The sequence below is a fragment of the Notothenia rossii genome (genome assembly GCF_949606895.1).
Source record: "Notothenia rossii genome assembly, chromosome: 7".
NCBI classification, from domain to species: Eukaryota; Metazoa; Chordata; class Actinopteri; order Perciformes; family Nototheniidae; genus Notothenia; species Notothenia rossii.
Window position 1 is genome coordinate 51256904 of NC_136905.1, and position 13560 is coordinate 51270463.

A 13560-nucleotide genomic window follows, 5' to 3' on the forward strand; every position below is an offset into this window, starting at 1 on the left:
CTGTGGGCGTGCCAACGACCGGAGGTGCTACTCCTGCGGTGGGCTTGGTCACATCCAGAGACGTTGTAATAAGGTGGTATATTACAATTAGGGTTCGCTAAGAGAGGGTGCTATATATTTGTTGTGTTCTGTGACTTTTTGTTTTTGTTTGGGATAGGGTTCATTCGTTATGCCGGTGGTCCTGGGGACACCGACTTTAAGGGGGGGGTGTGACGACCCCTGCTTGGAGGTCTCCTATGGTGCGTAGGGCCCTTTAATGATCCTTCTCTGCTTGTGCCCACACTGATTGAGGACACCTGACGCACTGATTGAGGACACCTGACAGCTCGCACCGGAGGATTAAAAGGCCTGAGCCAGAGCCTCGAGGTCTCTCCCCGCCAGAGGACTGGACCTCGGAGAGCAGCGGCGCTTATTCTTATTTTGCCTTGCCTTATGTTTGTTTTTTGGCCACGTTACGTTTTGCCAAATAAATACCTTTTTATATACATATTCTTGTCCTTCCCACGCTTTTTGTTATGGCCAAGAGCCAGGCCATGACACTGTTTACAAACAGTTCCTGCAAACATCCACTGAAATTGCGATGTTAACAACCTCATGATAACCTCATATGTTTTAACCTAGGATCATACCTGTGTTTAGTCATACCTATGCATTTTATTATAAAGTGTGTCTATTTACAGACTGTTGCAACAACTAAGAAGCTTATAAACATCAGGTTTTAAACTAAAAGAGCTTTACAAAAAAGTAACACAATTAAAGATGTTTGGAGTTTTATTTTAGTTATTAATTTGAATGTTTTGTCTAAGAGGTGCTGATTTGAAACTGTTGTTACATACAGTTACGGCATTTCCTGTTTCTGCCGGAGAGAGGGGAGGCCGTCCCAAAGCTTGCTGCTGTATTTACTCCCTCCATCTGACAGGAGGGAGCCTCGTTGAGCTGCGAGTGTCACTCCGTCACGGAGGGGGAGTGTGTAGGGGTAGGGTGTGGTTTGGGATTGGGCCATACTGTCGCCCTTTAGTCCCTCTCTCTTGTCTTTCTCTCCTTTATTTTTTGAAAGCCTGACTTTGTGAGTCGTTGAGACATGGTACACAACACACGTAAGTACTAGCATCCCTCCTCACATGCTCTCACTCTCTGCTAGAAAGTAACTAAGTGCCGGTGCAGCACCGCGGTTGGAGGCAGGACCGAACCATTACATGTAAATAGAAGGGGGTGTACAGAGGCTTTGGATAATTAACTTTTGGAAGACAATAAGTTAAATGAATCGTAAGTTTAGTGAGTACATTGTCAATATAACGTTCTATTAATGTTAATTATTGATGAATGATGAAAGGTTATTCAAACATTTTTTTCTTAATGTTCTAAAATTGTTTGGGCCCCTGTCAGTCACGGGCCCTTAGAATCGTCCTAACTTTTCACCCCCCTACGGCGCTCCTGGGCACATAGTCCAATAGTCCATTTAGCTTAGGAACCTTCCTAACCAAGTGAAATGACCCGGAAGTACATCAGTGGCAGCCATGATAAGTGCCGTTCCAATTCTCCAAATGAAAGGAAAGGAGGTTTCAAACTTCCTTTATAACCTCCTTTAGCTTAGGAACCACTGGACCTCCCTAACCGAATGGAGAGGAGAAAATGCTGCCCCACAATGCCTTGCAGCCGCAGCATTTGCGTCACACAACAGTCGGCCGTTCACGGAAACAAATGATTATGACGGGGAAATTATATCATGAAAGTTACGGTGCTTATTAAGCATTTTAAAACGTATGTGGTAACTTGCCAAAGTGCTTTGTTTTGAACGTTCATCAGTATCATAATCAAAAAGAGAAATATGAACATTAGTTTTTACTGAAATGATCAAATAAAGTCAACATTTCACTGAGCTGTGTGGGGTTTGTTCAACTTTTAAAAGATGTTTGGTGATATACACAGTGATAGGTGTTAAGGACTAACGTTTATAATAAATACATTTGTATTGATTTTTAAGATATTTTCATACAATCATAAGTATTGGGATCATTTGTATTAATGTGGACCGGAGGGAGAGGGTGACGAGCATAAGTTTCACTTTTCCTTTTTTATTTCAATTACAACTTTGGTCATGAAGAATATGTTTCTCTGTTGTCCACGTTCATAAAGCATAAAACAACAGCATCAGAGCACGGCACGAGTCTCTAGATGAGTTTACAGTAGTCCCTCGTTCTTATTAAACATCCATGTTGTAGTCCGCGGTATAGAACACTGTAGTTTCCATAGTTTCACCACAGCAGCAGACGCACACAATGACGTCCGCTGGCGCATCATAAACACGTCAGATAGTGAAAGTGCATTCGGATTCTCTAAAGTCTCTTCTCCTAAGTCCTTTTGAATTCTCCTATCCACTATCCCTTAACCCCGTGACGTTTCACTCAGAGGTCAAGGAATAGGAGACAGGGTTAGAATTTAGGAGCTGATTTTTGGATTATCGGAACGCAGCCCTGGACTCAGAGGTCGCGCGGCTGTGGAGAAGAACGTGTTGCCCACATTCTGTTACTGAGTTTAGGCTAGTTAGCTAGCAGGTTTATTGTTTTGGGTGCAGTCACTTTTGCCTCCACTTGCTGTTCAAATAAATGTTGAAAGAAAAAGTAAATCTGTTTACAGTTCTGTTTCATATGGGTGTTGAGCAGAGATGGGGTCGTTACTAAAGAAAAGTAATATATGACATATTACATATTACTTTTTAAAAAAGTAATGTATTACAATATTACACTACTTCGTTACTGTCTACATAAAGTAACTCGTTACTTTACTCGTTACTTTACTCGCAGGGCCGGCCCGCCACTCCCTACAGGCAGATCACGCAGACTGCGGCGCACCTACAGTGTAAGCGCGCCACAGTTTTGCTTCTGCGAGACTCCACTTGCACCCCCAATTACTATTGCATTAAGGAATACATAACACAAGTCTTTCTTTTGATATGCTCTTTAATAAAATAGGCTACCAGCCTACCACAACAAGCTAACAGTCTGTGAAACGTAAAGACACTAATTAATTAAACCAGTTCAAGACGCATTATTCTTATTCTTATCATTCTTTATGAGCGCAGTAACGGTAAGGTATCTAATTACTTATTTATTTAGTTTTCCATAACTTAGTAACAGAGATGGTCAAACTAAAGTGGTAGAGACATGGCAGAAATCCTACAATGAAGCGGGACATTGAACTGTTCACCCGTGAGAGGGCAATCAAGAAAAGAGAGCGAGCGACCCCGTTGAGGAAGTTTACAGATGAAAAGACTGAGCCATGTTTATGCAGCACTGCACGTGGAGATGTGGACGGGCAAATCGCGCAGATTACGTAGGCCTACATGTATACAAACATGCGGCGGCGAAAACCCCTCTTGTCTGTCAGGGAGTGTGATTATTTTATAAAAGTAACGAAGTAACGCGTGTCGGGGCAATGTTAGTAACTGTAGTGTGATCACTGAATAATAAACGCGTTACACTACTCCGTTACAGACAAAAGTAATATTATTACAGTAGGGCGTTATACCCAACTCTGGTGTTGAGAGATGTATCCATAGATGTAGTCCCTAATTTTGCTCTCAAAGTGCACCAGATTGATGCATTTAACTTCAACATTTAAAAGAGCATGCCCCCGGACCCCCCTATAGGAGGTGAGGTCCATCACCTGCCCACACTCCCTGTTAAATTATCTCACCCACATTGAGGATGCTTCCTACGCCCACGTTTTATTCCATGCTGTCAAGTCAGGAAAATTGGGTCAAAATGTTATTGCATCAATGATCTGTTAACATTAAAATCACTAAATATATGCTGTAACTATTTTGCTCTAAGCAACTCAAGGGCTCAGGTAATGTGATTACTATATGAATAATGGTCCAAAATAACATTAAATGCATAGGTGTTTTTGTTAAGTAACATACTTTCGTCGCCGGCCGGCCGATACATGCCGCGCATTAAGTGGGCCTGTCTGTCAATTAATCCCCAGGCAACTTTTTCCTCCCAGTCTGCCCCTGAACGAAGGTCTAATTTTGTCTTCTCTCTCTTCATCAGTTGGACTCTGATCCTGAGTATGAGAACGACTCACACACTGCAGCACAGACAGAAGACATAGAGGAGCAGGAAGACATGGTGTGAAGTCCAGTCAGGTATAAAGGTTTCTGCTCATGGTGAAGCAACGTGTCTGCGTGTTAAGGTGGAACCTGAGCATTCACGTTGATCACCTCTTATTATAACTCATTATAAATCTATAAAACTATAAATATTAAACTTTACTTCACGTGTTCATTTGAGAACAGCTGTTACATACCTGGGTGAAGGTTACAGTTGATTTAAATGAAAGATACAACGTTACTCCACACACTCATGGTTCAGTCCACCTTAAGAAATAAGACCGACCTCGGAAGCAGTTGTGTTTTAAAAAAAACTTTATTGACACGAGTACACTTTTTTTTTAATAAAAATATAGTCTAAACCAGTGGTTCTCAACTGGTCAGGCCTCGGGACCCACTTTTTACTTGGTCAATACATCGCGACCCAACATTTTGAAGCACTCAAATCGATTCAACAAAAAATCGTGCTGTAATATATATATACACTTTTCAGCATACAATATTAATAAAAGTGAAGTACAGTGCATATATCCCTTATACCCCTTCACATAACTAAAGTATGCTTTTAAAAAAGGTTTAATGAGATGATGAAATCAAAGCTGAACTATATAAAAAGGCACACATGCTGAAAACCCAACCCCAGCAGGGGGTCTGGGGGATTCTCCCCCAGGAGATTTTTAGAAATACTAACATAAACTATGCATTCTGGTACACTCTGAGAAGAAAATAAATAAATCTATTACTACCCGACATATTAATAATATTTGATGCCATTGTTTGTTTTTTACTTTGTTCTGACATCTTGCTGCGAGAAGAGTAAAGAGGAGATAGTCTGTGTGACTTACTTTAAATTGTGGGTAAGAGAAGATAGCTCCCATTGTTCTGTGACCTGTCAATCATCAAACCGGGGGTCATATTCCATTATGTGTTCATTTGTATCTGAAGTTGTACCCATGGATGTATAAAGAATAGTTATACCGCTAAGTTATTCTCCGTGGGGACTTCCGGCAACAATCTTGATTCTGATTGGCCAGAAGACTCGAAAAAACATTTGCAAAGATATTTTATTGAGAAGATGATCACTATGTGACAGAAGTTTTCAAAACCGTTTATGGTCCCCGCCGGTACTTCCAGTCCAACGCCGACTGCATGCACAACGTTAGAAAATCGGGCCTTCAAAATAATAGTTTGATTATTTCCCCAAAAAAAAAGTTTTTCTTCACTCACACATCCGCGACCCACTCGAAACGGGTCCGCGACCCATCAGTTGAGAACCACTGATCCAAACCACAGAAATGACTCCGGAAAGGATGCAGATAGAGCCATAAGAAATTAATGCAACTGATTTCATCCGCGCGGTTTGGCTTTATGAAGCAGGCACGCAAACGGTTACGTCATGACGTAAACGATGACGCAATGTCGCATTACCAGTCGACTCTGGGCGGTGTGAAAAGAGCCGGAGCTAAACCGAAGAACCGGTTATGAACCTGAAAAGCTCTAGCACGGAGCTTGAACCGGAGATGCGTTGGTGTGAATGAGGTAATTCAGACCCGTTTCTATGACGCATGGAAGCTGTTTGTGTTAACCACAGACCGTTTTTCAAGTATCTTACCAACAAATCATAGAACGTTGACTTTAAGACGAGGTAATCAAAAGAGTTAAAAAAACGCAATAGCCACGATTCTCTGTGACCAATCAGTGGGCTAGAACCTTGGTTGAGGTGCTGCTAAAAGCAGAACCACTTAGCAGTTAATACCAAACTTTTGTTAATGGAAAACCAAAAATGTGCAAATCACCCTCCTTACCATCTGTAATGAGACTTCCTGAATACCCCCCCCCCCCCCCCCCCACACACACACACACACACACAAATGTAGTCTCAGTACTGACACTAGAATATAGCATATTATTTTGGTGGTCCTCACATCACCGGTTGTTTCTCAATAGTTGGTGCTCATTAGTACAGGAAAACTAACATACACACACAGGCAGATAAGAAACACAAAATGTGATGCATGATACATTAAATATCCACTGAATGTGTGTGAATGTACAATGTGTTCTCTGTTGTTCTCTTTGACTCATTCCATATAAAGACTAAAGCAAAAATGTGTTCTCAGTCTAAACAGTGTCTGCACCACCTGCATCCATCAATCTCTCCTCTGTACTGACACCAGGTGCAGTGAGAGGAAGTGAACACTTGAGTTCACACACACAAAGCTGATTGGCAGTCATCTACATTGGGAACATGATGAAACTGTGTGTATAAAGATGGCATCATGGGTACGACTAATTGGGACATCAACAATAATAAAAACTGTGTGAGAGTGCGTCATGTTCAGTGTACTCCCCTGTCATTCTTCCATTTTGTGATTGTATTACTTTATTTGCAAGAAATGCAAAACACATTGTAACAGGATACGGTTTTACATGTTGTTCGTCCCTGGTCAGACTTCTCTACTACAGAAAACAGTGTTTCATCATTGTCAAAAGTACATTGGATATATTAACTGCTTACCGTAATCGATTCTGTGTGAGATGTATACTAGATATGATCATATAAAAGTTAAAATATGAATATCATCTCAAATGTGTTGGTGTCAGTTTTGTGCATTTTCCATTTCCTGACCCTGCTCATTGTATTGATTGTTTCTGTGACATATGGAAAAAGTACAGCTGGGGCGAGGTTATTCAACCACTTAATCAATTTGATAAAACAAACCCAATAGAAGACTTGAAGAGGAAAAAGAATTTTATAAAGCATAAAAGTGAAGATCAGAAATGTAGTGATGACATCATAAATGATAGCCCTGCATGTGTCTGGCTGAACTGAATGATGGATCTCATACAGGTGCTGATATACAGTATTTAAGCATACTAATACCACTAACTTTTTATTTAAGAGTCCTCTGCAGAAGCAGTGTGTGTTTCCTGAAAACCTTCACAAACATGTCAGAGCAACTCTCTGTGACTCGCTAATCCTGAAAGACTTGAATCACTCTGCGTATGAAAAGAGAGTTCATAATCCTCAAATGCTGTTCTTTGAATCAGACGGACAGAAAGAAGGTGAATAATATGATTTTTTATCATATTAGCGGAAATTACTATATTTTCACAGGAAAAGGACATTTTTTACTGACTTGATCAGGCCACTTCTCAAAGACAAAATATAAAAACATCCTTTGACTGGACCCTCATTGACTTTGTGATTGGGTTATCATAGTGATCAGAGTCAGAAAACAAACGGGATTTTTGAACATTTCTTTTTAGTGCTGCAGATTGATGAGGACTGGAAGCTTGTATCTGGCAGAGAGTGATCTCCAGATTGCTGCACAGATCGGTGGGCTGGCTGGGGGGGAGGACACACACACACACACACACACACACACACACACACACACACACACACACACACACACACACACACACACACACACACACACACACACACACACACACACACACACACACACACACACACACACACACACACACACACACACACACACACACACACACACACACACACACACACACACACACACACACACACACACACACACACACACACACACACACACACACACACACACACACACACACACACACACACACAGCATGAAGTATAGGCTAGGTGGCCATTAGAATATAGCATATTATTTTGGTGGTCCTCACATCACCGGTTGTTTCTCAATAGTTGGTGCTCATTAGTACAGGAAAACTAACATACACACACAGGCAGATAAGAAACACAAAATGTGATGCATAATACATTAAATATCCACTGAATGTGTGTGAATGTACAATGTGTTCTCCGTTGTTCTCTTTGACTCATTCCATATAAAGACTAAAGCAAAAATGTGTTCTCCGTCTAAACAGTGTCTGCACCACCTGCATCAATCAATCTCTCCTCTGAGAACACAGGGTCCACACACAGACAGGAAGCACATGGAAACTGTTGGAAAAGCGCTCTATAAAAAGTGAGAAATGATTCCAAAGGTGTGTTCTCCTCTCATCCTGTGTGATCATGAACATCATTTTAAAGTCACAATAAATTCCAGCCCAGAATATTCAAACTGCACTTTTATTTCAACAGAATATAAAAACATAGGTGAATACAAGCTCTTTGAATATATGACGCGTTTCATCTCAAAGATGAATAAAATAGAATATAATTATTTGAATACAAAAGTTCTAACACTACTTGTATATTTCCATAATAAATACCTCTATCTGAGCCGGCATTAAGAATGTTTGCATAATAAGTGTTCTCACACTATTCTTCTGTATGTTTGTCACACACTCAGATTCAAGTCAATTCAAGTTGCATAAAGTGTTCAAATATCCAAAAGGTTTTTAAGCGAGACATGCATATATGCGGGAGGGATAAGCAGCAGTACAATAGAATATAATGCAGAATTAAACCTTCTATTAAACTTGCTAATATCGTTTATAGTACAAAGCTACATAGAAAATACAAATGTAATATGGCACGGCTGATTAACTTAAAGCCTCAAGGCCATGGTAACTTAATATTTAATGTGGTGCTGGATGTGGCATATTTACATACTCTTTACCCCGTGAAGAGGATTTTTTAGAATGATGGCCCCCTCCTCACAGACACCGTCTTACAGTGTGGGCCTGAACAGCAGACAGAAAAAATGCTTTTCAGCTACGTGCAAATGTCAGAACTGTTTGAAATACCATGTGAAAACATTAAGAAAACTATGAACAATACCAAACCTGGGGAAAAAACTATAAAATATATCTGTGCTGTTGTACTTGTGCTAATAACTGTAATCATTTCTTTGTAATGTACCCACATGAATATAAGCCTGAGCTAGCAGGTAGATATATAAAGTAACCATAGGATTAACGTAATAAGAATGATGTCACCTGTTACCCTCTGCAAACATCTTTTAACGTGATGCTGACATTCACTTTTTACTGTGTGATGAGAACAAATATTTTGTACTGATATATAAATATTCCTTGTTCTCTTCTTGGTGGCTAACATGAACTGACCGTCATGACTCAAGTCTTCTTCAGGACTGTTAAATGTAAAACATCCGAACAGAATAATTCAGAGGTGAGAAAGCATCTGTAATCATTTCAATTGATAAAATGCACGTTTCTGACAGGGAAAGCTCTAGTGTGAGCATGTCTGTTACATAACCTACAGCTGGATTTCAAGGATATCCAATAAAAGGGAAACTTATTTCCCGGATAATGTGAACACAGCATGAACCAGTATTTGTGTGTGATGAGTTCAGGGACCTCTCTGTTTTGAGTGCTTTGGTGGAGCAGAAGGAAATCAAGGATTAACATGAGGGTAGAAGATGATGTGTTTGCCCGTCCACGATTCCAGATATAATGTAAAAACAATAACAGAGACTTAAGAAGAATAGATGCACCCAATTTGGTCACTGTTGCCACCGCAGCAGGATAATTCAATAACACTCACAAGCCCGAAAAAACAGGGAAGGTGTGTGTGGAGGTGGTGGGTGTATTCTTAGAGCTGTGTGTGGAGTGTAAAGAGAGGAGAAAAACAGTTATAAGTTATTTCATGTCTGCACATAAAAAGATGATTACCAAGCTTTATAGTTCTGCTGGCACCCAGAGCACAGCCAGAGAATGTCAGGCAGGTTGTTTTCACCGTGAGTAAAAGACAGATCACCATGTTCGAGCCAAAGGAACAGCTTCAGAAAATAAGAAAAGTACTGCTCTCAGGAGTTTCTGGTACAAGAAGCTTAAAATAATTACCAAAGAAGAGCTACGACCCTACTGACATGAAAATAGACCTAAAGCATACAGTGGGGCAAAAAAGTATTTAGTCAGCCACCAATTGTGCAAGTTCTCCCACTTAAAAAGATGAGAGAGGCCTGTAATTTTCATCCTAGGTATACCTCAACTATGAGAGACAGAATGAGAAGAAAAAAATCCAGAAAATCACATTGTCTGATTTTTAAAGAATTTATTTGCAAATGATGGTGGAAAATAAGTATTTGGTCAATAACAAAAGTTCATCTCAATACTTTGTTATATACCCTTTGTTGGCAATGACAGAGGTCAAATGTTTTCTGTAAGTCTTCACAAGGTTTTCACACACTGTTGCTGGTATTTTGGCCCATTCCTCCATGCAGATCTCCTCTAGAGCAGTGATGTTTTGGGGCTGTCGCTGGGCAACACGGACTTTCAACTCCCTCCAAAGGTTTTCTATGGGGTTGAGATCTGGAGACTGGCTAGGCCACTCCAGGACCTTGAAATGCTTCTTACGAAGCCACTCCTTCGTTGCCCGGGCGGTGTGTTTGGGATCATTGTCATGCTGAAAGACCCAGCCACGTTTCATCTTCAATGCCCTTGCTGATGGAAGGAGGTTGTCACTCAAAATCTCACGATACATGGCCCCATTCATTCTTTCCTTTACACAGATCAGTCGTCCTGGTCCCTTTGCAGAAAAACAGCCCCAAAGCATGATGTTTCCACCCCCATGTTTCACAGTAGGTATGGTGTTCTTTGGATGCAACTCAGCATTCTTTCTCCTCCAAACACGTCTAGTTGAGTTTTTACCAAAAAGTTCTATTTTGGTTTCATCTGACCATATGACATTCTCCCAATCCTCTTCTGGATCATCTAAATGCTCTCTAGCAAACTGCAGACGGGCCTGGACATGTACTGGCTTAAGCAGGGGGACACGTCTGGCACTGCATTATTTGAGTCCCTGGCGGCGTAGTGTGTTACTGATGGTAGCCTTTGTTACTTTGGTCCCAGCTCTCTGCAGGTCATTGACTAGGTCCCCCCGTGTGGTTCTGGGATTTCTGCTCACCGTTCTTGTGATCATTTTGACCCCACGGGGTGAGATCTTGCGTGGAGCCCCAGATCGAGGGAGATTATATGTGGTCTTGTATGTCTTCCATTTTCTAATAATTGCTCCCACAGTTGATTTCTTCACACCAAGCTGCTTACCTATTGCAGATTCAGTCTTCCCAGCCTGGTGCAGGTCTACAATTTTGTTTCTGGTGTCCTTTCACAGCTCTTTGGTCTTGGCCATAGTGGAGTTTGGAGTGTGACTGTTTGAGGTTGTGGACAGTTGTCTTTTATACTGATAACAAGTTCAAACAGGTGCCATTAATACAGTTAACAAGTGGAGGACAGAGGAGGCTCTTAAAGAAGAAGTTACAGGTCTGTGAGAGCCAGAAATCTTGTTTGTTTGTAGGTGACCAAATACTTATTTTCCACCATAATTTGCAAATAAATTCTTTAAAAATCAGACAATGTGATTTTCTGGATTGTTTTTTCTAATTTTGTCTCTCATAGTTGAGGTATACCTAGGATGAAAATTACAGGCCTCTCTCATCTTTTTAAGTGGGAGAACTTGCACAATTGGTGGCTGACTAAATACTTTTTTGCCCCACTGTAGATCAGGGACACCTCATTTAACCTGCATGTATGTGAGCAGATAGGCAGTCATGACATCATAGCTGACAGGATTAAAACAGAGATAACAAATAATTGGCTAAACACAAAAGATGCCATACTATCATTATGATTCTTCATGTGTACAACTGAGACTGAAGTGAAAGTGAATGAGTCCAACACTGTGTTGATCAAGATAAACCAGTTCCACTATTTCAAAACAACTGAAGGATCTGAATCTGAATAAGAATTGTCTTTTTTCTGATTGTGCCATTTGTATGTGTCCATTCATGTGGAGCGCCCTGCCTTCCTAATGCCGGACAGATTCTCTGTAGCGTCACCCACAGGTGTCTGAAGAGCTGTTGTGAAGCTCAAGATTTCCTCTGGTTGTCACTCGTGTTGTAGTGACGCCGCCCTCTGACTCTCGACTCATCTAAAAACCAGCATTGTGGATAATATTGAGGCGTACCTAGGTAGCATAGCAGAGCGGTAGCTAGCAGCTAGCAAACTGGGACCGCTCTTACCTGTCACTCAAAGTGGCCACGCCCCTAAGTGTAAGCCTTAATATAATTTAAAAGGCATGAGTTGTATGAAAATGTTCCTACCATACAGTTGTGATGAATATGAAAAGAACTGTAAAAATTTTTTTTGGTACGTGGCTGTAAACGTGTATTTCTGCAGTACAGTCTGCCTTTCAACACGTGGGTGGAGTGGTCATCATGGCGCTGCAGTTTCTGGCACTTCTGTATAGGTTTACTGCCCAGCACTGGAGATCGCAGATTGTGCTGCCAGGCTGTAAAAAGTGATAATACAGTGTGAAAGATGCTAACAAATCACACATGTGCTAATGCTGAGTCCTTAGCTCTCAGTATGAACACACAGGGACAGTACTGGTGGACGTTGTTATAATAGGAACACACAATGTCCTAAAACATGTAAAATAAACATTCAAAATAAAAGGTTGCACTTTGTAGTTCCTTGCTAAATAGTTATCGTGCACTGCTACATATCATTAGCATAGCATTAGCCGAAGCTTAGCATGTCTATTTCTGTTGCTGCAGTCTTTAGTTTGGATGTTCTAAAAATATCAATTGTTTTAGCAACCATAATAGTTTCTTGCCTCACCGACCTGCCATTGCCGATGGTCTCCCCCCCCTTTCCTGGCTCTCAGCAGTTCTTCTAACCATTAAGTCAAAAAGCCCAAAAAACTAATCTTATAAAATTGTAAATTTGGCATATAGTCAACAAGAAAATGGTGTAAACAATTGCAGGGTATACCAAAACTTAAAGCAGAGTCTTTGTGTCACGATGATGGGTTATATTGTTAATATTAATGCTAAGTTATTTAAAGTTGACATGAACATAATATCTACACCATTATCTAAGAGCTTTTGACCACGTAGTCCATAATGTGTAAAGCATCAGGAAAATTATGTTAAGCTATGAATATAACTTTCTTAAATGAGAATATGATTTGTTGCAAAGCCTTTAGATTGCTCTTCAGATGTTCTAGTCCTCTTTGTTTCTCTGTAATCCAGGGAGAGGGTCAACGTCACCTAATAAACCACGGTCCGTTATAGTGAGTTATGGGGGCTTCTCCTACGTGGGGGGTGGTCCGTTGTAGCGCAGCATGACATTGAAGGAGCGGGCAAAGTTGTTGGTCAGGGAGCAGCTGCTGCCTTCGTCCATGAAGGGTAGCAGGAAGGCCAGCAGCAGCAGAGCCAGTAGCAGGAGCCAGAGGGGGAGGGCCAGCCGGCAGACCCTCTGCCACAGCCTCGCCCTCTGAAAAACACACACAATTTAGAAAGAGTATGTTGTAAATGCCCTGTAGAAACAGATCACTATAGGCCAGAGGTGGGAGTAAGTCCTACATGTGCAAGTCATGAGCAAGTCTCAAGTCTTGACCTACAAGTATCAAGCAAGTCCCAAGTCACTGTGGTGAGAGTCAAGCAAGTCAAGTCAAGTCATTGCTCAGGTCAAGCAAGTCAAGTCAAGTCATACGAAATTCTGATGAATGAGCCCAGTTTCTGCAT

The 13560-nt window shown here is 41.0% G+C and overlaps 1 protein-coding gene across 4 annotated transcripts in view; it reads right to left on the minus strand.

The window, feature by feature from the left end:
- syne3 (spectrin repeat containing, nuclear envelope family member 3) overlaps window positions 1-13560 on the minus strand; it is a 104541-nt gene that overhangs the window by 22402 nt on the left and 68579 nt on the right. For 2 of the 4 annotated variants that reach the window (XM_079694695.1, XM_079694693.1), the window contains one exon: window positions 8178-13309. The exons of 1 other annotated variant lie outside the window; for it this stretch is intronic. In XM_079694695.1, coding sequence (XP_079550821.1) covers window positions 13127-13309 — 183 coding nt within the window. In that variant the 3' untranslated portion in view covers window positions 8178-13126. Of the gene's footprint in view, window positions 1-5972; window positions 7461-8177; window positions 13310-13560 lie in introns of those variants that run through there. One more of the 4 variants, XM_079694694.1, reaches the window with a different exon arrangement.